Here is a 24,126-nt window from a genome sequence, read left to right on the forward strand (position 1 = left end):
TTTCAAATTAAAACTTGATATCACAGTTAATGGTAAAATCCAAGAGTCATTTACTCCTTTTCTCCTCACAAAAGCATGCCCTACCACTTATAGTCTACTGCAAACCCATCAGGAAGAGAGGGACTTGACCTTGCACAGGCTTGACCTTGCACTTGGATACTACTCTATCCCAGCCAGAGGGGAAGTGTCTCTTTCCCCTCAGCAACCACTCAGCCAATGAAAAGCCACCATGCTTCGAACACCCGGTTTTCTCTAACTGGTCTTTCAGTCCATACCAGCCTTCCGGACTTACTCCTTTCCTCCTCAAAAAAAGCAGACCTTTCCTTTGTTCCCCACACTTGCTTACGGTTTTGCCTCAGCTTACTTGTCCCATATTTCCATTCTCTCTTATTCCCCAATAAACCCATCTTTTGCTGGTAAGATAGTTAGGGGCGGGGTATTTTTAAGGTTAACTCTTCTAATGCTTTCCCATTGATCTTCAAATCCAAAGCACTTCATAAAGTTTCACAAGTACAGTTGCCATCTCATACAACGAAGGAGAACATGCAAATGAAGTGTTCAGCAGGGCAGCAGACACACAACATGCAGTAAGTGGTGATTACAACTGCCATCACCCTTGTCACCTCACTGTGCTTGCCATCACCACCATCATCATCCTCTGCATCGTCAGAGCGGAGGTTGTCTAAATACTAACCTCAGAGTTCCACTGAAGGCACAAGCCACGAAGAGTCCAGGCAGTCCTGGCATCGTGGAAAATATCTCCATGACAAAGTATGGCATCAGCTGAAGGGAAGGTAAGACAAGACAGGATCAGTGGTCTTAGCAGCAGAGTCTCAAATGTGAACACATCACTTTTTAGCGAAAGGAGTTGGGAAAAAAGACAAAAAAAAAATACTAGAGGAGTTTGTGGGGACTCAGGGTGTCACCCAATGGCAGTTGAGATTACAATTAATCCAACTTTGTGGAGCTAAGGTCCAGCTCCAACTAGAGGTGAGGTGAAGGGTGGGAAGGGAAAGCTAATATTAGGGAAAAGGGTTGGATGAACTTCAGAAGGTTCAGGAACTTGTTTTATTTTTCCCATGTTTGTAATACACGCCAATCCCTTGCCTGTCTACCCTTAATGTTAGCAGTTAAATCCTAACAACAAATGCTTAAAACACATATTCAGGGAATCTAGGAATTTTGGTTCTACTCTGTAGTCAGATTTGTGAGAGAGGAACCCCCTCCCCCCCGGGAAATAGAGGACAGTGGAATATGCAGAAGGGAGAGAGGTGATGGTTCTTCTTCTCCATAAATGGAATTTTTGAAAACACTTTTAATGTAGTACTTTGGGGTGATGGTGTTTAAGTTTTGATGAGAAGGCATGAGTAGAAGCTCTATAGAAATAAGGGCCATTCTTCAATTTGAGAAGAAAGCATCTTTAATCAACCTTGAGACATACAGAAAAAAAGAATGGAAATGTCACATCAGCAACCAAAGCCATGGGTTCAAGCCTAACTTCTACTCTCCTCAGCCTTGCCCTGGCCCCTGGCCTTTCCTTCATGGACAAGGTGAGACATCTTTTTATGTGTCACTCCTCCATTTAGAGCCTGGTGTGTGGTGATGTCACTCAAGAGGAGAGGAAAGAATTCAACTCTCTAGGGGTTAGAAACTGGCTTGAGATTCAGGTGGGATAAAAGGGAAGAACCCATATTACTCACTCATGGCCAGAAGCACACTCATCTCAGCCATTCCCCACTGGTTCCAAGGGAACACATACCTGGTCTGGTGCTGAGATAATGCCAGAAGTCCAAGGGTCACAATCTCTGAAGTGGGAGTACATGATTAAGCCAGAGAAGACAGCACACACCAGAATGATCCAGAGACCCAACAAGTTAAAATACAAGGCTCTAGAAAAGAACAAAAAGCTCTGTTGGTAGCCTCTATGCCATATTACAGTATGATGAAGACATTACCAAAAATTCAAGGAAAAAATTTGAGGGGATTTTTGATATAAAATAAAATCCCACAGTCTTCAAGAATCATTACATTTTATACATTTGCAAATTTTTGTTTGATTGGGAATATTATACTTTAGACTGATTAATAAATTTCAATGAGGTAAATTTTTGATGGCTTTCCTTTTGAAATCAGGAGTTTTTCTGCAAAATCTCAACATGTGGTGTAAGATCTATTCTCTTGGATGAAATTTCACATACCGATCACTCATATTATATAACTTACAGTGATTTTCCCCCCACTCAATTCATAAAACTGTCAAAAAGCAAACTTACATTTTAACATCTTTTCTTCCAGAGGGATAATGAGATAAATGTAGAAATGGACACATTTTGGAAATAATCACTTTGGAGATTGATTTAGATGAAATTTAAAGTTGAACTTTTTTTTTTTAAGAGGATAGAAAATATGCAAAACCTAAGGTCATTTTACCACATTCTGGGGAGCAATTCTTTTTATTTGTACAATAAAGATATGCTTCATTCCAGTTTGAGTGCTTTGGCAGCATCCTATGGTTATTTTGTATTCATTGTTGTGTTTGAAAGTCAAAAATATTACTAGTTTTTGGGTTTTTTTTGTAAGGGCCTCTCTAGCCAGAGTGATTCCATCTTGGTTAAACAGTGATTTTGTTGGTTATGCAGTAAAACTTAAACTGACCCTGCCCCCCCAACACCCTCCACCCCCCCCCCCCCCCCCCCGCCAGGGGAATGTACTTAAAAGCAAGTCTGGGAGACAAGGACAAGTAAGGCCAGGTGGAGACATCCAATCAGTAAAGTGCACACACTATCTCCCTAACTACCAAAGAATGTGGGCCCTGCATTTTGGGCGCCAATTCTGATCAAGGTGATAGGCTAGTTCAAATAGCTACTATAGGGTGAATTGTAATTCAATTGGCCACCCGTGGGTGACCTAGCATGACTATGCAACTTTCTCTGTGTGTTACAATCGCATTGGCCACCTGTGTGTGGCTCAACCACATGGCCTTTGCTCTATAAAAGTTAGTCTGTGAGGCTGGGGGTGGTTCAGCTCTCTGTAAGAGGCGGCCCCGAACGGTCGGTTTGATTCTCGATGCTTGGTGAGAAATAAAGCTTTGCTTGACCTTTGCTTTGTATCAGTCTTCCTCCTTTGATCACAGACCCTAATATTTTGAAAGATTTTATTTATCTACTTAGAGAAAGAGAGAGCACCAGTGGGAGGCAGAGGAAGAAGAAGAGAGAAAATCCCAAGCAGGCTCCATGCCCAGAGCAGAGCTCAACGAGGGGCTCCATCTTACAACCTTGAGACCATGACCTGAGCTGAAATCAAAAGCCAGACACTTAACCGACTAAGCCACCCAGCTGCCCCATTAGTTTTCTTAATCTCAAGGAAGACTTGAAAGTGGGCTGGATTTATATAAACCACTTTATTCTGGAGAAAGTTTCAAAGGGCCAGAAGAGGAACAGTGGGAATTTTCTTGGATCAAGTCATTATTTGAAGGGAATCAGATACATCCACACTTAAATGTAAGGACACAAATTAGTTTCAAAGCCTCTGAAAGCCCATACTGTACGGGTGTACCTAGTTTTCAGAAAACCCTGGAGTCAAACTACCCATTTATGAAGCAAATCTGTTTAAATGAGTCTCTCCTTTGGAAGTTTATATTTCATACTATTTACTTTAGAAAAGGGATTTATCCTAGAAGTTACTTCCTTAATATTCTAACAATGTTTCTTGCAGAGTTGTATTGATTTATTTGTTTTTATTTAGAGGGGTTGATTTAGAGATAGCCTTTTAGGGATACAATTAATACGTGAGGAGGTCAATACCTATTAACTGCATTGTTTGTACTCTTGCTGTCCTCCTTTCTGGGTAACTTTATTCAAACCTTTACTCAGGTCACGTCTGAGAGAGCACTCCCTGACCATCTTTTATTCAAAACAGTCCATCTCTGCTCTCTTAATCAGTTTCTATTTCTTATATTATTTTACACCTTGACAACACTTAGCATTATCTGAAATTGTAAAATATATACATTTGCTTTTTATTAGTTTCCCCCACTCCAACAAACACAGTGTTATAGAATTGTTCTGGCACATAGAAGACATGGAATTATTTATTTTTGGTAATAAATAATTGAATGACTGAATTAATTAGTAGTAGAAATTCAGTACAATATGATTGTAACTCTTCATATCACTTTTTCTTTAAAAGAATGTTGGACCGTGAGTCAAGACTTTATCCTTAACAACCATCTGATGTTAAATAGGTCATGTGACACTCTGAGAGTGTTAACACACCTGCTCTCCTTCTATTATGGGACTAATGTGAAGAATGAATGAGTTACATTCTGTAGAGACATAGGTTATATGGCCATACATGCATACATTATCCAAAATAATTTCAAGTTATTGAAATGGGAAATGAGAAACCAATGGCAAAATTGTATTGAATGTTAAAATCCTTGTGCTGTGAATTTTTCCTTAGAAATGGACTTTGAGGGGCACCTGGGTGGCTCAGTTGTTAAGCGTCTGCCTTCGGCTCAGGTCACGATCCCAGAGTCCTGGGATCTAGCCCCACATCGGGCTCCCTGCTCAGCGGGAAGCCTGCTTCTCCCTCTCCCATCCCCCCTGCTCGTGTTCCTTCTCTCACTATCTCTCTCTCTCTCTGTCAAATAACTAAATAAATAAAATCTTTAAAAAAAAAAAAAAAGGAATGGACTTTGATTCTTTCCAGAGCTAATTCTCCTACTTGTAAGTTAAATTACTTCATTGATTCATTCAAAAACTATTTATCAGGCATCTCTTTATACCAGGCTTTTCTAGGTCCTGGGGTAGAGCTGTGAGCAACACAGAACCCCTCCTCATGGAGCTTAAATTCTGGGATTGGAAGCAGATCATCACTGAAATGAAATTAACGAATACAATGATTTTAGATGTGAATGAGGAAAATAAACTGAGGCAGTAGGAATAGAACAAAAGTGACTGGTGTGGGTGTGCTAATCTTAGCCAGAAGATGGGCTAGAGATGGGAAAGGACAGAAAAATCTGTATCAGCCCCTTCTACCTTCCTTGCACCACTTATGATCAGCAATTTTGAAAGATAAACTTGGATCTAGAAACAAGAGGAGATGAAGTCAGGTTCCAAGGAGCACATCTAAAATGACATGGTGGGTGATATCATTTCTGGGTGTGAGGAAGGTCGATAGGGCTTAACATCAATCCGTGATGTGAGTAATGAGTGAGTAAGTAATCAGCATTCCTGGCCAGGAAATTATATGCATATATAACGAGTTGCTTCTGGTTTTAACCCATGGACTCGTTCAGTATGAACGTTATGGATCTATTTTCACCTACATATGTTTCCGGTTGTATTTTCCCCAAGTAGCATAGCTTTTCCTAAACTCTGATGGAATGTTTTAATGACACCAGGCTCTCAGATAATTGAACGGAAGCAGAGCAATTAATCAACATTCTACAGAGCCTCCTAGGTGAGAGCAGATTGGCAGCTGGCTCCCGAGTGGCCTCCAGCTGCCCCAGTAGTGACCTTGAGACTTCAGCTGTGTGACAAATGACACATCCCCACTGCAGGCTTCCTTCCAGCTGCATGCAGTTCAACCGGACTGATCATTTTGACTGATTTCTATTGTAGTAACCAAATCTATTTGGATTCTCTCAGAGAAGTCTGTTCTAAAGAGAATTTTTATTTTTCCATCTTTCCTTATTCTCACAAAATTCCTGTCATAGCTCTGGTCCTTCCACAGAAGTGGAGATGGGTGATACCAGGAGCTGCAATCCTTAATGCTTAGGAAATTGTGTACATTTTTTCTCCGTGAATATCTTTCCTTTTCCAACAGGTTTCATAGCCAGTAAAATCTCATGCAATAAATTCCAAACTCCAGGCAAACATTATGAATGTGATTGTATCAACTTTTTCTTGATTTAAATGGACTCACTCAATGATGCTTAAAGATACACAAACACAAGCACACACTCGAGAGTACACACTACTACTTATTGGAGTTATAGGGAGAAATTAGGCATGTTCACGAGAAAAAATAATATAACACAATACATAAGATTAAAAACAATCTAGATATAGTAGAGAATTATTGGTTATTTCAAAAAAATATCCTTCCTTTTGGAGATACAGTCAACTTCATTTTAAGGTAGAATTTTATTTTATTTTTTTAAAGATTTTATTTAGTTATTTGACAGAGAGAGAGATCACAAGTAGGCAGAGAGGCAGGCAGAGAGAGAGAGAGAGGGGAAGCAGGCTCCCCGCCGAGCAGAGAGCCCAATGCGGGACTTGATCCCAGGACCCTGAGATCATGACCTGAGCCAAAGGCAGAGGCTTTAATCCAGTGAGCCACCCAGGTGCCCCTTAAGGCAGAATTTTAAATGAATTTTCGTTTTACCTATTTATTTTTTTTAAAGTAGGCTCTACACCCAATGTGAGGCTTGAACTTACAACCCCAAGATCAAGAGTCCCTGCTCTACCAACTGAGCCAGCCAAGAGCCTCTAAATGAACTTTTATTTTAAATGAATTGTGAGATCCAAATCACACTTGATATTAATTACATTTTCAACAATTTAGCTATTTGATACAAAGTGATAATCTTCTATGGAGGGTATGTTAACATTATTTAATGTAATAGGATATAAATATGTTATCAGCAAATTAATGGAATACTAGATAATGCCTTCAATTCTTCCTTCTGTGAGTGTATGAAATACATAAGTAATATAGTCTCTTGGAATTCAGGTTATAAAACGGTGAACCATGTCCCAGCAAAGTTATCTTCTATTCAGTCTAAATAAAAAAACTATGCATTGAAAGTATTTTAAAATCAGTTGGGGAAATATTCACAGTGACTGTTTCTCACTTGAAGAAAAGTTGAGAACATCCTGACAAATCTGGGGATGCTGGAAATTTGGACAGAACAATGGGGATAAGATGTCCATTTTAGACGCAAGTCTAGCTTATTTCTGTCATGTCTGCAGAATAATGCATGACTTCCTCCAATCCCCACTCTAGGGCACGGGATGCATTGCATGACTTGGAAGAGGCTTCCCAAGCTGTGTCCTTGCTGGAGTCTTTCAGTGTGAGCACACCTGGCAAGACTGGTGACTGCTAGATCTGCAAGAGCTGGATTGGCAAAAGCCCCATTATGACTTGTCTTCTTACCTTGGCTTTCCTTCTTTTAAACCTCTTCTTGGAAAATTTAAGGATATATCCATCAAAAGAAAAACAGTAGCTCAAGAGACCACAGGCTGAATCAAGTCAGTCATAAGGACCATCTCATCACAGAAACTCTAAGGAGGCAAAATATGCTATTTACCTCTGCATTGCCACCCAGGGCACCTAATTTCACCTAGTAAGTTCTCAGTAAGTGCAGGCGGCAAATGATGGAGAGCAAAGGCAGGCAGAACTGTAAGTTCAAACACACTTCCTTGCTGAGATGGGATTAGTAATGCCTGCCTCAAAAAACTGTTTAGAAGATTAAATAAAACTTTCCATTTCTCTTTCTCTCTCTGTCTCTTTCTCTCTCTCTCTCACACACACACACACAGAAGCATATAATAAGTACCCACTAGGGCAAAGAAAACTGAAATGTTTATTTATAACTTACAGTTTTGCATGTTTTTCTGTTTTGCAAGAGATGCATCGCTGTATGGTGGACTGATTAACTCCATAGATCCCGAGCCAGGTGAAAGTTCCTCCCACTGAGATTGTCCAAAAAGTGTGCCGCCTGAGAGGATCTACATCAAAGCTAGGAGGCAGAGAGACGTGAGTGAACAAAAATGTTCTTTTGATGCCCAAATATTATTTTAGTCACTGAGGTCATACAGCTAAATCTTTATAAAATATGGGAAAGTAGTATTGGACATACTCAAATATATTTAGTCGAGATCCATTTGTGGAGTGCTCTATGACATTGTGCAATCCACCAGCATGAGCTGATCCTTGAATGAGAACTGTTAAGAAGCCCACAATCATGACAACCATCTGAAATGCATCTGTCCACACCACTGCTTTTAATCCTCCCTGAAATGGAGAGAATGGATGTGAATTCTCAGAAAGGAAGGCTGTAAATCTTCCAATTTTTTACAACTTTTCTGCTAACACAATATTTCTTTTCCTTTTGTTCCTCCCTTCCTTCCTCCCTCGTCTTCCTTCCTCCCTTCCTTCCTTCCTCTCACCCACCCTCCCTCCCTCCTTCCCTATCTCCCTCCCTTTCTTTCTTCTTTCTCTAGCCATGTTATGAAGAATGAGGGGGAATTTACCAGGTATGGAGGACAAGAGGAGAGGGGAACAACATGTGTGAAAGATGAAGATGTACGGCTCCCCGGAGAAATGAAAGAATGCTAGAATATGTAGATTGAGGTATTTACAGAATGCCCAAAGGGAGGTTGCTGAATTTGCTAGAGGCCAGAACACCCAGATTTTGACAAGGCTATTTAAATGATTTCTCAAGAGCAATGAGAGAGCATTAAAGAGATTTTCATGATGAGAGATTTTTACGTTTGCTTCTCAGGGGTTTCAGGGGTGTTTGTGTGGATAACAGATGGGTAGACCAAGGAAAAAAAGGAGTGATAGAGACACTTGGAGTTGATTTCAGTAGTCTGTGCCCAAGAAGACAGAGGTTTGAAGAAGGTTTGCAGCAAGATAGAGATGGAAAGACATGGATGGACTTGAAAGAAAACTGGAAGGTCAAATCCACACAACTTGTGAATAATTGAATACAGATGATGAGGAAGTGGGGGAATTAAGGATAATCATCTGGGTCCAGCTTATACAAACATGAGGATTTTTTTTGTAAATTTAGTGATAATAAATTTGGGAGGACTGAGATGGTAGAATGCTGAGAAAGAAGAAAAGAACTAGAAAAGAATGACATTCCAGACACTGATGTAGAAAGGAGTTTTAAGAGCTGGAGGATGGTCGAAGAGTGAAGTGAGCAAGGCAGACTTTGCGGAGGATAAATCTCACAGCAGAACTCAGGACAGAGCATGAGGCAAGAGGTTAGCGTGCTGGTTATCAAAACTGGATCCTCTGTAGAATCCCTTGGGGAATTTGAAAACAAACAAACAAAACACAGATGCCAGTGTCCTAGCACCAACCCCAAGGATTTCTGAATAAATTGAGATCTGGGTTGGGACTCAGTCATATATATTTTCTGAAAGCTCTCACAAGGATTCTAATGCACAATTCTAGTTGAGAGCACGTGGGCAAGAGGAGAGGAAGCAAGAAAGTCTGCAAGAGTAATCCAGGTATAGAATCCCTCAGGAGTACAGTGAGGTGGAATGAGCAAATTGGGAAAGATGAAACAAAGAGATATTAAAAAAAGGGGGGACTTTGAAAATGAATAAGCACTATGAGAATGGAATGATGTGGTATTTTTAACACTGAAAAACAGAATTATCATCTCCAGTTACTCCTCCAGAGTGTCAAGAACTTCTGTGAAAAGATGACAGCCTTCATCTTTATCTTGAGAAGAAAGAAGACATTGAGGTTGTCCCATCATTTCTTTTGAATTACAATGCAATTTCATAAATAGATATTAAAGTTCTTGCCAGAGGCATTGTATTTGTATATTGTGTTCACATCCTGACTTGAAAAATAATCAGTGTTTACCTCCTGCCTCCCAAGTAATAGTATTATGATTTTCTCTAAAGATATTAAGCCTTCCAAATCCAAATCACAACCTCAGATTTTAGTGATACAAAGACCAAATGTCACGGACCTCAGTTTTTGGCGGCGACTTGTGACTGGTTATGTAAAACTGTGCTTAAAGCTGAACTTCAGCTAGACATGAGGCAAGACAACAAATCGCTTTATCAAACGTATATCAAAAGACAGATTATAGCCACCATGAAAATTTCTCTGTAACTCCTTCATGCAGTGAGATACACACACACACACACACACACACACACACACACACCCCACTGACCTATAACCCTGATCCAGCGGTGCCACTGATGTATTTAATCAGTCTGTGTTGTTTGAAATCTAATGTTTACTTTACTAAATGGCAAGCCCCTCGGTGGCAGGGGCTATTGTTTTAACCTCTTCTACTGCTTATCGTAGATATGCAACCATCCGCAGGATCATAAAGAGACTGCAACATGAGCAACACATGTTAGACAAATAAGCCACCATTGCAGTGAGATCTGGAAGCCTGTAACCTGCCTAGAGACAGGAGAGATGGGACAGAGGTGTGGGAAGGGATTAGATGGGCGGATGGACTCACATCAGGAGAGATTTTCAGCACTAGGCTAAGAGGCTTATACTTTATCCTGGGAACAATGGGAAGTGAGACGGGAATTGGGTCAGTTAAGTGGCATGAAGAAATAGGTGATTAAGAGTAATCTTCCGGAAGCATGCAGGCTGCAAGGAAACACTGAAACCAATTAAGAGGTAGCAAATTCAGTTCATTTTAGCTTATTGCGATTATTAAAATATCCAGACTTGTGTCTGACATTACTTTTTTGTTTCTATTTGTGCTTTCTCTATGCTTTTATCCTCTTCTCTTGCTTAACCCACTTGAGATTTTGTTTTGTCTTGTTTTAATTCCCTTTTTCCACTTTGATCATTTTGCCATAAATTTTTAAGTTAGAGTCTAAATTTAAAGAATGTCCTAATCCCTAACAATTCAAAGATGATAAAATTGTCAGATCAGATTACTGTCTTCCTGATTTACATGCTATTGTTGTCCAAATGAGGGTTATTGTTTTTCTTAATCCCAAAATTACATATATTAATAATAATTAGTAGTAGTATATTTTATATTATAAATTATAATATATAACTAGACATGCATGTTATACTATACTATACAGTTATTTTTTTTTCTTTTTTAAAGATTTTATTTATTTATTTGACAGAGAGAGATCACAAGTAGGCAGAGAGGCAGGCAGAGAGAGAGGAGGAAGCAGGCTGACTGCTGAGCAAAGAGCCCGATGTGGGGCTCAATCCCAGGACCCTGGGATCATGACCTGAGCCAAAGGCAGAGGCTTTGAGCCACTGAGGTACCCCCCCTAAAGTTATTGAGGTACCCACTGAGCCACCCAGGTACCCCTAAAGTTATTTTTTAATCATTAAGCACCAAAAATTGTTTGAGCCACTGAGGTACCCCTAAAGTTATTGAGGTACCCACTGAGCCACCCAGGTACCCCTAAAGTTATTTTTTAATCATCAAGCACGAAAAATTGTTTGACTAGACTTACTAAATGTTCACTATTTTTATTTTCTTATCATTACTTCTTCTATCCAAAACTGGATCATTTTCCTTCTTCCCACAGTACTCCTCTGGATTTTTCTCAGAAAAAAATAGATTAGTGGTAAATTCTCTTGGTTCTTAACCATTCCTAAAAGTTAGTATTGCTGAATACACAATTTTAGGTTGACAATTGTTTTCCATCAATGCTTTGAAGATATTACTTCATTGTTTCTGCCTTCCATTATTGTTGCTAAGAAGCCTGGCAATGTCCCTGGCAATGTGTCTAGTCATCCTGTCAGATATGGCCAGACATATAAGGAGCAGGAGCTTATTTTTAACCTACGTAAGAGATGTGTGTCTGGAATAAAGCTATGGTAGTGAGAATGGAACGGAGGAAAAAAAAAATAGAAAACATTCTGTAGTGCAAAAGAGATGGTGGGAATTGCGTGTGCGAAAAAGAGAGATAAGGACATTTTTTTTTTTAAAAGATTTTATTTATTTATTTGACAGAGAGAAATCACAAGTAAGCAGAGAGGCAGGCAGAGAGAGAGGAGGAAGCAGGCTCCCCGCTGAGCAGAAAGCCCGATGCGGGGCTTGAACCCAAGACCTGGGATCATGACCTGAGCCGAAGGCAGCGGCTTAACCCACTGAGCCACCCAGGCGCCCCAGATAAGGACATTTTTAAGTTGTATATTTCATGATCTAGTTCAAAGAGTCTCTGATATGCACACAATGCCAAAATATCTAGATGGTCTGCTCTATGATAATATAGGATTACTTTGTTATTCTCTATAGAGAAGGAAAGATAACCCAGCTTTCTGAAAACCAGTGTTATATTTTTAACTGGTTATTTACAGCCTCTGTATATGGGTGCCAATGATTCAGAAGAATAAAGCTTCCCATTGCAAAGCATGATAAATAATATATGCTCAATGAATGTTTGCTGAACTAAACTGATATTAACAATTATATAAATATGTTGCCAATGGCACTCAGATTCCTTGATGAAAAACTGAGCATTTGTTAAACCAAATGTTACTGTAATCCAAGCTTATGCATAAATAAGAAAAAACAAGCTGTGGAATCCTCAAGTTTATAAAATACCAGCCATCCTTTATCATTCATACATGCATCGTGCATTTCTCAATCACTAGACAGCTATAAGTGTATGCTACTTATGGTTCATAATTACCGTTAACAAGAACATGGTTTTCTTGGCAGTCGCATATGGTCCCTTATCCTCTGAGCAAGGAGGGATTTCTTTCATGAAATCTTTTCTTTGCCATGGCCTTCTCAAAGGACACCAGAACCCAATTCTGCTAATGGCTGTGAAAGAATTTTAAATAAAAGAACAGCGCCTTCCTCAGGAAACTGTGACAGAGAAGCTAGCAAATTTCTATTTAATTTTGGAAGAGCAATTTCTGTTATAATTAGATGCCCTGGTTGCCAGAGATTTGCCCTTATCCCATTTTAGGGAGACGGTGTTAAATACTTCTTCACAGTTGGATACATACCAGGGTACAGTAGAATGTGCAAACAATTCCTGTTGCAAACACAGAGCCCCAGAGATCAAACCCAGTCACTAGAAAAGAAGAAAAAACATTAAAAGAAGTTTCTCTGAGAAAAGTAGAAGAGCAAGGTTTATGAGAAAGAAGTCACAATATTTTTGTCAGTGGGGTCAACGGAAATCAAATTAGAATTTTCCCTTATTATATTCACCTCTGTTAAAAATTATTTTATTACAGTGTTATACTTAACTCAGTCTATAATTTTTAGGTAATGTTAAAAGCCAAACCTTTCCTCCTAAAACTCTGTAGCTTCTGGTCTTTGCACCAACTGTTTGTTTGCTTTTTCTTAACAAAGTTAGTCTGAGGACTTTGAAACCACCTAAACATCAGCCATGAATAAATATGTCTCGATAAAGCACACAACATGATTAAGTTGAATACTGAAGACTTCTAATATTATAGGTATTATTATGAAGTTTATTTTAATCTTTTTAAAATTCTTGTTTCTAGGATTCTATTCCCTAAAAAAAGGTCAAGCATAAGTTTTAAAAAAATTACTATGAGTATCTTTTACTCTTGTGCTTAGATTATTGACTTCATAAAATCCCTGAGATGGGATCATACATTATAAACGTCTTTAGTGGTTGTGTGTATGCAATACCAAACTGCTGTCACTTCAGTGATTAAAAAACAGGACAAACAAACAAACAAATGACAATCACACTGGGTGTTCGAAAACTTGTGGGCAAATCAAGTAACTAATGATTTGCCTTTTTTTCTCTCTCTTCTTTTTTTAGATTTTATTTAAATTCAAGTTAGTTAACCTATAACATATTATTAGTTTCAGGAGCAGAATTTAGTGATTAATCAGTTACATATAACACCCAGTGCTATTTTCAATGTTTGATTTTTGGAGTTTTCTATTGTAATGACTACAGTAATCAGAGCCCCCCTAACCATGGGAATGTCTCCCCAGCAGGATGGAGGTATATTTCTCAAGGTGAGAACGTAAGCATACAAAAGATGGAAAGTATCCAGGGGAGTATCAGTAACTCACCTTGATTGAGCGCCAGTGCAGGTGCGTACACCACCACTCCTGTGTAGAGAATCTGGTGGGGAAGCAATAGTGAGGTGAACAGTGTGAAAAGGGACATGGAATGGAAAGCTGCCTCAAAGCTTCCTTATTGACCTTAGAGAGGAATTTCCCTTATCATGGTCCTTAAACCTGTCATTGGCAACCACTCTAATCTTGAAATCATTGATTACTGTCATTAGTGTGCAAAGGGGATCATCAGCATTTTATGGGGGAAGAGCATTGGACTTTTAAGACTGCTGTGAATTTTGAGACTTGATGGCTAGATATGATGCATTTCTGAAGGAAACAAAGATACGGTTCAAGTCAAGGTAAGGGTTTTGGTTCAGCCTTTCTCTACCCACCCCTGCTCCCATGCCTGTGTCACAATGACTCACCCTCATTTCAGCACGCTGCCGAAACAGATTTTAGAATGGAGAGAGTACAGCACAGCAAAGACTGACATGGGTGATCTAATTCCTGCGTACATCTTGGGACTCCCAGGGTTGCAGCCACTATGCTAAAGGAAGTAGGTGTAGTCCCATTTTTATTTTAAATGGGAATTCATCATTTAGAGGTCACATGAGGGTTTTAGGAGGCAAAATTATAGGAGCTGTTCAGGGAGCACTGCTCTCCTCCTTTTCTCTCTCTTAAATCCCTCAGTCAGTGAGTGGGAGTTTTAAGAAAGGGAAGAAGGTCATTTTCCAGCAGAGAGTACTTCATGAGTTGTAGGAAGCATACCAACCCTGTGGGACAGCATGAAGACACCAAGAGCCTAGGAAGCAGAAGAGGAGTCCAGAAGGGGAGAATGGGAGTATTGTCTTAAAATGATTTTCAGCAAGACGAGCATTTCTGGTTCAACACAGTTAACTGGTGAAAAACTAATTACTGGACCATTTCATAGCCAAAGTAACTTGTACAAGAGAAATAAAAGTTTTTAATGCTATTTTTTCCTTTGTGGTTTATGATATACATTTGTTTTTTATTTATTATTTGGATGAATATACAGGGTCTGTGCAATGTGGATAACTTTCACTGTAATCACGTATCTCGAAGGTGCTATCCTCGGAAGAAAGTAGTTTCTTCTTAGTGCTAGGTTTGTCCTTTAGTTGCATTCATTGCCCCCCCTGGAGTAAACAAACCCATATCTTGTCACCCCACACTTTCCACATCTGTAGCAGACCTTCCCCCTTACCGTCTGCACAATGTAGATGACAGTGGCCGCGAAGCGTACTGGTTTATTGAATCGTAGTTGTAAGTACTAGGAAGAACAGAGAGAAGGACAAGCAAAGAGTCAGTAAATTATTTACATAAGAGCTGCTAAGAAGGTTCTTTTTTCTTGTATTCTTTTATATTTAGTGCTTGGGATGCATAATGTGATTTATGCCATATATACTCAAGAGAACCGGAAAAATACAGATTGTTTGAAGTCCAAGAAATGGCAGAGCTCTATTAAAGATCAATTTTTGCTTAAGCTTCTCATGATAGAGAAGATAAATGCTTTTTATTTTTAAATTTTTATGGTTTGAATAAAAATCCAGATCCTCTGACTTTCTACTCAGGGGTCTTCCTACGGACTACACTGAAGCCACTGTTGCCTTTTCTATCCCATTCCCCCAGAATTAGCCCAGACCCGTATTTCCTCTTCCCTAGGTGACTGCAGCAGCCTAGGGAATAATTCTTATTGGAATTAGAGGGATCAGCTGGTCCCTAATTCCAATCCTCGCCCATCCTTCCATCAATGGATGTTTCTCCTAGACCAAGGCTCTAATCATGTTGCTTTTTTTCTTAAGATCTTCAATGACTGTCTATCATTGAAAACAAAGTGTACGTCCCACACTTTGTACTCTCTACTGTCTGATCTGCACCTTCCTATCTTAAGTCACACCACTGTCCCTCCGATTATTTATTCTCCATATAAAATCACTGTGTGCTTTTCAATCCACATGCTTTGCACTTCTCAGACTTTTCTTTTCTTACCCTGCTTTACCCCTACCCTGAGTAAATAACCATCTTATTTGTAGACCCTCTTTCCTCAGATGATAGATTCAGTACACTGAGTCCAGAGCTAGTCCAGCGAGAGGGTGACTGAGGGCACCAGATATAAGGAAAACATTCGTAAAGAGGTAAGGAGGTCAGTGAGGAGACAAATCTCAGATGTCACGGGATGGAAAATGATGCAACACTTTTGTGGTGTTGACAACTTAGACACCTTTGGAAAGATTCATTTACTACGGTCAGGGATGGCTTTCTTTTCTAAAATTGGTGCTTCTAAGATTCGAGTGGCAAAGTCAATGATAATGCAAAGTACAAGCACAAGAATGTAGTGGGATCTTAGTGACCACAGTAGTCACCATGAGTGCAATGCCAGCTTACTGGCACTCATGATTCTAATACACTCTGACGGCTTTTAAATGCACCTGTGAGCGTCTGCTCAAGGACTTTGTTTCAGCCCTGGCAAGGCAGGCTAGAAATGCCTGGGGGTGTTATCTTTGGCTGAAATTCAGAGAGTTACACAAAAAAATATTCTGGCTTCTTTGCTGGTCGGGAAAGACCCCCTGGGACATGATCTGTATGTCTTCCTGAAGTCCCCAGTAAGATTGAACCTCAATTGCTCACAGTAGCAACCTGCTCCAAAACACACATTTTATTGGCTTCATTTCCTTCCATATTTATTTTAACTGCCATTTGCCTACCAATGTTAAATGAAATTGCTTCCTGCAAAATGACTTGCATTCAGGGTTTCCTTTAGGGGGAACATAAACCAAATAGAATGCAAATGGTGACTTTAAAAATGCTTGTGTAAAAAGGTGTGTCCTGCTGATGGGGACTTTTTGTTCCCCGTGACATAAGAGAACTCAAGATAGCCTGCTGGAGTATGCAACCACGTGTGATAGAGACAGGCTGTCTCATCTCAGTTCCTTTGGACCTATGAGCCACTAGCTAACACCTTAGTTGATGGCAGTCCTATGCAAAGTCTCAGTGAGATCAAGAGAAGAACCTCACTGTTTTACTGGACTCCTAGTGAGCCCAGACCAAACTGCGGACCCACAGAACTGTAAGCAAATAAAATTGTTGTTCTAAGACATTTATTTTGGGGTGATATGTTACATAGCAGTATATAAGTGATATAAAAATTGTACTAAGAGTGGAGAAATGTTGTAACCAATCCCCAAAATAATGCAGTATTGGCTTTGGGGCTGGGAGGCACCTGAAGTTTGGGGAAGCAAGGGGGAAATTATTCCTGAAAAATGGAAAGACATTAAGGGGACTGCTATTGGAATCTGCACACAGTTAAGTAAGAGTTTTAACATTGCCATTTAGTTCCACTAAATTCAGCCAATTCAGTCCAACTGGGAAGGCAGTGGAGAAAAAGGTATGTTGGAAAAAGAAGAAGAAGAAGAAGAAGAAGAAGAAGAAGAAGAAGAAGAAGAAGAAGAAGAAGAAGGAGAAGGAGAAGGAGAAGGAGAAGGAGAAGGAGAAGGAGAAGGAGAAGGAGAAGGAGAAGGAGAAGGAGAAGGAGAAGGAGAAGAAGAAGAAGAAGAAGAAGAAGAAGTGGCTCAGAAGTAAGACTCCCTGAATTCTAGTTTGAGCTTTGCCACTATCTTACTGTGACCTAAGCCTTTGGTTTCTCATCCATGAAACGAGAGATAATTTCAACGGCATTATAATCCGTCTGAAAGAACATGTTTACCCAGCCTTTCAATTACTCCCTCCCTCATTTAATGGTCCTTTTTGATGTGTATTTATCTATCGCTACAGTCGAAAGTAAAAGTGGAAGTTCAGCTGAAGAGTCGCATGCTTCATGCCTGCTTTTGAAAAATTGCAGAGGTAATGCTTCCCATCTTTGTATTTGATTATTTTCAAAACTGCAGACCTGGATAGAGCCACATTCTTTTCCATCTTAGTGAATAATTAAATGGTTCTGACTTCTCATATTGGTTCAAACCCAAATAAATGGATCCCTTCTTTATTCCTCTCTTTCTCTCACTCCCCACATCTACTTCATACAAGAATCCTGGTGCCCACTTTCAAAATAAGCCACTTACATTATCTCTTCTGTTGTCCCTGCAACACCATCAGCTCTTGCCTGAACTACAGCAAGAGCCTCCTAACTAGACCCCCTGCTAGAGCAGAAAAACCCCAGACTCACTGCCAACATCCAGCTAGAGCAACACTCCAGATCCAAATCACGTCATCTGCCCAAACGCTGTCATGACCCATCTCACAGAGAGTACACATCAATCCTTTGCCATGACCTCAAAGGCTTCATAACATTGGTTCAAACCCTCTCAGACCCTGATACCCATCTTGGAGTAAAACATTTTGTAGCATCATTTACTATGCTGAAATAACATTCAATAGTGACATCTTATACACATCTGATTTCTGAAAGCTTGAATATAATTACTACAACACCATAAATGTAATTTAAAGGAGAATTAAAAGGAAAGAAACTAACCTTCCACAGTATGTCATCTATAAAGCTTAGAAACCATGATAAAAGATGATACTTAAAAATGTAGTAGCCTGTGCATTATTGCAATGAAAAAGCTTGGAATAGAGAGATGTACGTAATTCAGAAGATGTTTAGTTTAAGAAGTCCAAGAAAAATGAGAAGGCAGGCAGATATCAGTCTATAAATGAGTGCTATGGATGAATAAAAACAGACTAGATTTATTAGCGTGTGCTCAGAGAAAGAAGGCAATAACTAATGACAAATCATCCAAGTGGAGATCATGAAACTATATGACACTGCAAATGAGCTGAGCCTAATCTATGACGTGATGGTGAGAACAATCCTTCATGCTTTGACATGGGGCCAACTAGTGATAAAATCACACGGATGGCACAGCTTGGTGTTGAAATCCCACTATATATCAAAGCATTTTAATCATTTGGCTATTACTGTAAAACACTTATCCCAAAACTCACTGGCTTAAAAACAAAGGACTTAATCAACTATACCCTAATTTAAACAATAAAATAAAATAAAATAAAATTCAAAAATAAATAAATACAATCTTTTAAATAAAAATATATTAACAATAGAAAAATGTAAAAAAGAATTTCATATATTTCATAATTTTGCAGATTGGCTGGGTTATTTCTCGACTTGTTTCCTTAGGGCCCTCATGAGACCGCGATCTGCTGGAAGGTCAGCATGGTGAGAAGGTCCACGTGGCCTCATTCACCCATCTGCTGGTTGAGTTGGCTATTGGCTGGGGTGCCTCTCCTCTCCTCTGTGTGTCCACTCCTCCTCCAGAAGATGGACCCGGTAGCCCAGCTTCCTGACACAGCAGTAGCAGGACAGCATTCCATAGGGCAAAGGCCTATGGAATATATACCTATATACCTCATGAGGCCTAGGCTCCAAATTTACAAATCCCTTCTGCCACATTCTGTCACAAGGTCATCCCAGATTCAAGGACTAGAGAAATAGACACAACCTCTTCCAGTCCTTGGTACTTCAAAAGATTCTGGAAAGGATATCTGTGAATGGGTAACAGGGAATAGAGAATGAAAAAAGAAACAATACATTCAAGCTTCTATAAAGAGCTCGAGTGGTATAAACTTGGGGACCGTAACCACGGAACAACAATAATAATAAAGAAAAATACAAAACCCTTATGTGGCATTTACCATTTGTCAGATTCGGTTAAAAGTATTTGCACGTAACACCCCAATTGCTCTTCACAGACATCTGGGGAGAGAGGTGCTTTTATTATCACTACTCCACATATGTGGAAATCAGGCATGGTGAAGTTAAGCAATTTTCCCAGTCATGCCACTGGTGGGTGGCAGTGCTAGCATAGCAAGCCAGATACTCAAGAGGCCATGCTTTTAATCCTTGTGCCATTTGCCAATTCTCATAAAGCAAAAGGCAGTCCCCAAATCTCCCCTTATGTACTTTACACGATCTGAAGTTCTTACCATTAGGGTACTAAAAATTAAAAATATGTAGAGGGCAACAAAATTTAAAAATTAAATTCAATGAAACCCTAACATTTCTTATAACTGTATTAACTTAATAATTAAAAGGCAATCTTACATCTCCTCAGCTACATATTTGCAATGGGTTGGATGCAGTAACTGAACCACTTTACTAAAACCAGTTACAATGACCTGGGTATTGAGTAACACATCTGGAAGAGATTGCTCAGTGACTAAAGTTTCAGTAACCTCAAGACAATGTTTTTATTCCATTTTAATTTGGGGGAAATAGACTAATTTATAGTGCGTGTGTATAGCTTCTTTTTTAAAAAGTTAACATTATTGGGCGCCTGGGTGGCTCAGTGGGTTAAGCCTCTGCCTTCAGCTCAGGTCATGATCTCAGGGTCCTGGGATCCAGCCCCACATTGGGCTCTCTGCTCAGCAGGGAGTCTGCTCCCCGCTTCCCCATCTCTGCTTGCCCCTCTGCCTACTTGTGGTCTCTCTCTCTGTGTCAGATAAATAAATAAAATCTTTTTTAAAAAGTAAACATTATTATGTAGCAAAGTACTACTAATTTCTATTTGCTGTAGGTTTTGAACATGAGGGCATTTAAAAATCACTAAGCATATGGTGGTACAATTACCCATCATATATATATATGTCTTATATACTGTAAGACAACTGGTGCCCCTGCTCATGCCCCTTAAACTCCAGTAGTGTCCCCCACTCATTGTGACAACCAAATTACCTCATGAATATTCAAGGTCCCCTGTGTCTGACCCCCATATATATGAGAACTGCTACTCCATGGAGTGAGGCTCCCCTACCTCTTTGTTTTTGTTTTTGTCCTCCCTCCCCCACCTCTTTGATCTCAACTCTCCCCGTTCTCCCCTTGGCTCACTCTTCTCCAAGCATAATGATTTCTTTGCTGTCCTTCACACATGCTAATCACTCTCCCCTTTTAGGGCCTTTGCATCTGTGGTTACTTTAGCTTGGGATGTTCTTCCCTCCCATGGTGCAATTGCTTGCTTTCTCTGGGTCCCCAATTCAATGTCAATTCAATTCTCACTGAAGTCTCACTTAACCACCCCATATGAATTGTCGACATTCTCCACCCAAAGCAGAGCTCCTGCATTCTATGTTATCCTATTTACTTAGTCCCTACTGTACTTAGTAGGGCAGGATAGCACTGTGATTCAGCATGCCATCTCTAAAATTAGATGGTCCATGTTTGAAACATGGCCACTTGCTAGCAAGTTACCGAACTCTATGTGCCTCATGCTTCTCGTCTGTTAAATGGAAATGATAATAACAGAATCTATCGAAAAAGGTTATTTGAAGGCCAAATGATTTGATCATGTAAAAGAGCTAGAGAGGTGCTCAGCACACAAATAGCAAACACTTTTCTATTATGACTGTGTTACATAGTATGTTTATTGATCATCACTGCTATCAAGTAAGCTCTGTGAGAGCAGAGGTTTTGTTCAATGCTTCATCTCCAGGGTCTGGAGTGTGCCCGGAACATAGTAGTGTTTAATGAGTATTAAATGGGATATTGAATTAGTTAGTTGTAAAGATGATTTTCCACATTTAGGTGAGTTTTTTTTGTTTTTGTTTTTTAGTAATTTTTTTTTTAAGATTTTATTTATTTATTTGACAGAGAGAGATCACAAGTAGGCAGAGAGGCAGGCAGAGAGAGAGGAGGAAGCAGGCTCCCTGCTGAGCAGAGAGCCCGATGCGGGGCTCGATCCCAGGACTCTGAGATCATGACCTGAGCCGAAGGCAGCGGCTTAACCCACTGAGCCACCCAGGCGCCCCTTTTTTTAGTAATTTAAAAAGCTTTTTCATACTTAACTAACTCTTTATGAAAGAAGGGAGGGATTATTTTCTGCGTGGAAACCAGAGCTGATAAACATTAGGTAACTTGCACAAAGACAACCTATTATTAAGCAATGGGCTTTGAAATCAAACTTCCATTTTCTGTCTCCTCTCCTTCTCTCTCTGTCGCCCCTCTCTAGCAGTCACTGAGGCAATTCTTTCTTAAAATGTTAGCAGTGGTGGTGGGTATTAAGGAGGGCATGTATTGCATGGAGCACTGGGTGTGGTGCATAAACAATGAATTTTGGAACACTGAAAATAAAATAAAATTAAATTAAATTTTAAAAAAAGTTTGCAAAGTCTGTGGGAGTCACACCTTATTAGCTGAATGGAAAAACCTGGGATATATTTATGTTTTCAGAAGTACACTAATGAGCCTCAAGGATATGTGCATATATATATTTTAGGACTAATCATAAATTGACTCGTTTCCTCTTGAACTACATCCCAGAGAGTAGCTGTTGCATGACCTAATTCCGATTGCCTACTTTTGGTGGGGAGAGGAGCTTGAGGTTGGATGTTTGATTATGATTACCTGCAGAATCACAAGTTTTAAAACCTGCTGTAAAGTATTCATTTGCCAAAGTGGCTTTTAAGGTCCAGAGTAATCCTTTATAATCATTTAGTTAACAGAATTAAAAAAAAAAAAAAAGAGGTATGTTAAGAGTCCTCTGCTGTGACTTGGTAGGGATGGTGTTGGATTAGGAAAATACACACATTTCTCATAGAAACTGATATATGATCATGCTTAAACACTGGACATGCGAACTCAATTTTTAACATGTTATTTTTCTTGAGAACTATTGCAAAATCAAAAGACCACTGCCTCATTTTGTTTTCCTCAATATAATCCCCGTATTTGTATCATTTAGCAACTCCTCCCCCCATTAAAACTTTAATCTCTTAAAAACTTTACCATTTCTCCACTGATAGAAATAACCTATATTAAAATACTCAGCTCTACTATGTGACGGAAAGGGATAAAGATGAAATGGGTTCTCATTAGACCTTATCTAGTATACAATCTTGATGAAGCCATTTATGTCAATTTCAGTTTTCTTATCTGGAACATGATGATATTTACAGTGTATGTTCTGCATGCTTTTCAGAAGACTGACACGCATAATACAAATAACAACTTCAGCTCTCTTTCATTGAGACTCTCCTACAAGTCAGACAATGCATTAGGTGTTTGTAGATAGGTTCTCATTTAATCAGTGAGATAGCCTTGTGGGATTGGCTCCATATTTTCATTCTACAAGTGGAAAAACAGTTCTGCGTGTGCAAAGATAAGCTTTTCCAATAAGAATGAAATGTGTTTTTACCATGATGCATAATCATCCTGAAAATAAATGCATTCTTCAACTACCATGTGTTATTAAGACAATGTATACTATTATGGGGGGGGGTGTCCAAGTGTAGAGAAAATAGCAACTCTTTCCAAAATGAAGAAGAAGAGTTGTCTTACCTCGTAAGTGCTGGTGATGCCAGATCTGTAGAACACGGGGAGATAGAGCTCTGACGTGAGGATGATGACAAATGCATATGCAATGAAGAAGAGTACAAAAGATGCCCCAAAGCGGTACACCTCAGAGGGAGCCCCCAGGACAGTGACAGCTGACATGAAGCTGGCTGTCAGGGACAACGCTACAGGACCAAAGCTCATTTGCCTTCCCCCAACAAGGAACTCCCTTGAAGTTGCCTTTTTCCTCTCCTTAATAGCAAAGAACACCCCAATTCCAGAGGAAATGACAAAGAGGGCTGCAAATACAACATAATCCCAAACTGCGAAGCTCTTTTCCTCCATGCTGGGAAGTAAGATCCTGGGGAGAAGTTGTTTCCAAAAGCAAAGCTCAGGGCAGTAGATGTTTTGCCAAGAGAGGAGACTGTGATTTTGTGAAGAGACTGATGACCACAGACACTTGACTGGATCTTCAGACACCAAGTTGTGCTCAGGGAAGACTTCAGAGGTTGACTACAAAGAAGATTCTGGTAGTGGCATTGGTAGAAACAGATGAGAACCTGAAATCTGACCCGGCCAGGAGCTGTCTGTTCCCCAGAGAAGGAATTCAGATGTGTTCTGAAATTAATAACCATGGGGGTGGAATGGACTTGCCAGATAACATGCTCTTTTATCTTCTAGAATTTTTTTTTTTTTGATTTAAGGTTAAACATTACTGGGGGAAAAAATGAAAGTGATTCAAGTCGACCATCTCAGCATTTTTAATTAGTGAAATGCAATCTGCAATATGCAACATCACCCTCAGGGGTGTCTTCTCCTGAGTAAGGTGGGGGGGGGGGGATACCTGTAATTTTCCGAGGCTGTGGGTATGGAAGGAAAGGAGCAAAGGACTGGCAATCAGGAGACCTTTGCTCAAGTTGGCTCAGTTGTAAGCAAGCTGTGGAATTGTTGGCAAATCATTTAACCTTTCTGAGCTTCAGCTGGAACATGGAGGTAATAAGACCTTAACAGGTTATTAAAGTTTTTAAGTGTTTCTAACTTTCTACCCTCTTTTTCCCTGATCTATAAAATG

General features: G+C 39.6%; 1 protein-coding gene across 2 annotated transcripts in view; it reads right to left on the reverse strand.

Moving 5' to 3' along the window:
• Nucleotides 1-23,699, reverse strand: part of SLC5A12 (solute carrier family 5 member 12) — a 57,465-nt gene extending 33,766 nt beyond the window's left edge. For both annotated transcript variants that reach the window (XM_047690767.1, XM_047690766.1), the window contains exons 1-8: nt 23,061-23,699; nt 14,976-15,041; nt 13,766-13,817; nt 12,715-12,782; nt 7,868-8,022; nt 7,607-7,747; nt 1,760-1,889; nt 695-783 (exon numbers count right to left, since the gene is read on the reverse strand). In XM_047690767.1, the coding sequence (XP_047546723.1) occupies nt 695-783; nt 1,760-1,889; nt 7,607-7,747; nt 7,868-8,022; nt 12,715-12,782; nt 13,766-13,817; nt 14,976-15,041; nt 23,061-23,399 (1,040 nt within the window). In that variant the 5' untranslated portion in view covers nt 23,400-23,699. The remainder of the gene's footprint in view (nt 1-694; nt 784-1,759; nt 1,890-7,606; nt 7,748-7,867; nt 8,023-12,714; nt 12,783-13,765; nt 13,818-14,975; nt 15,042-23,060) is intronic.
• Nucleotides 23,700-24,126: the final 427 nt, after the last annotated feature.

The sequence above is a fragment of the Lutra lutra genome, chromosome 10, assembly GCF_902655055.1.
Source record: "Lutra lutra chromosome 10, mLutLut1.2, whole genome shotgun sequence".
In the NCBI taxonomy this organism is placed as follows: Eukaryota; Metazoa; Chordata; class Mammalia; order Carnivora; family Mustelidae; genus Lutra; species Lutra lutra.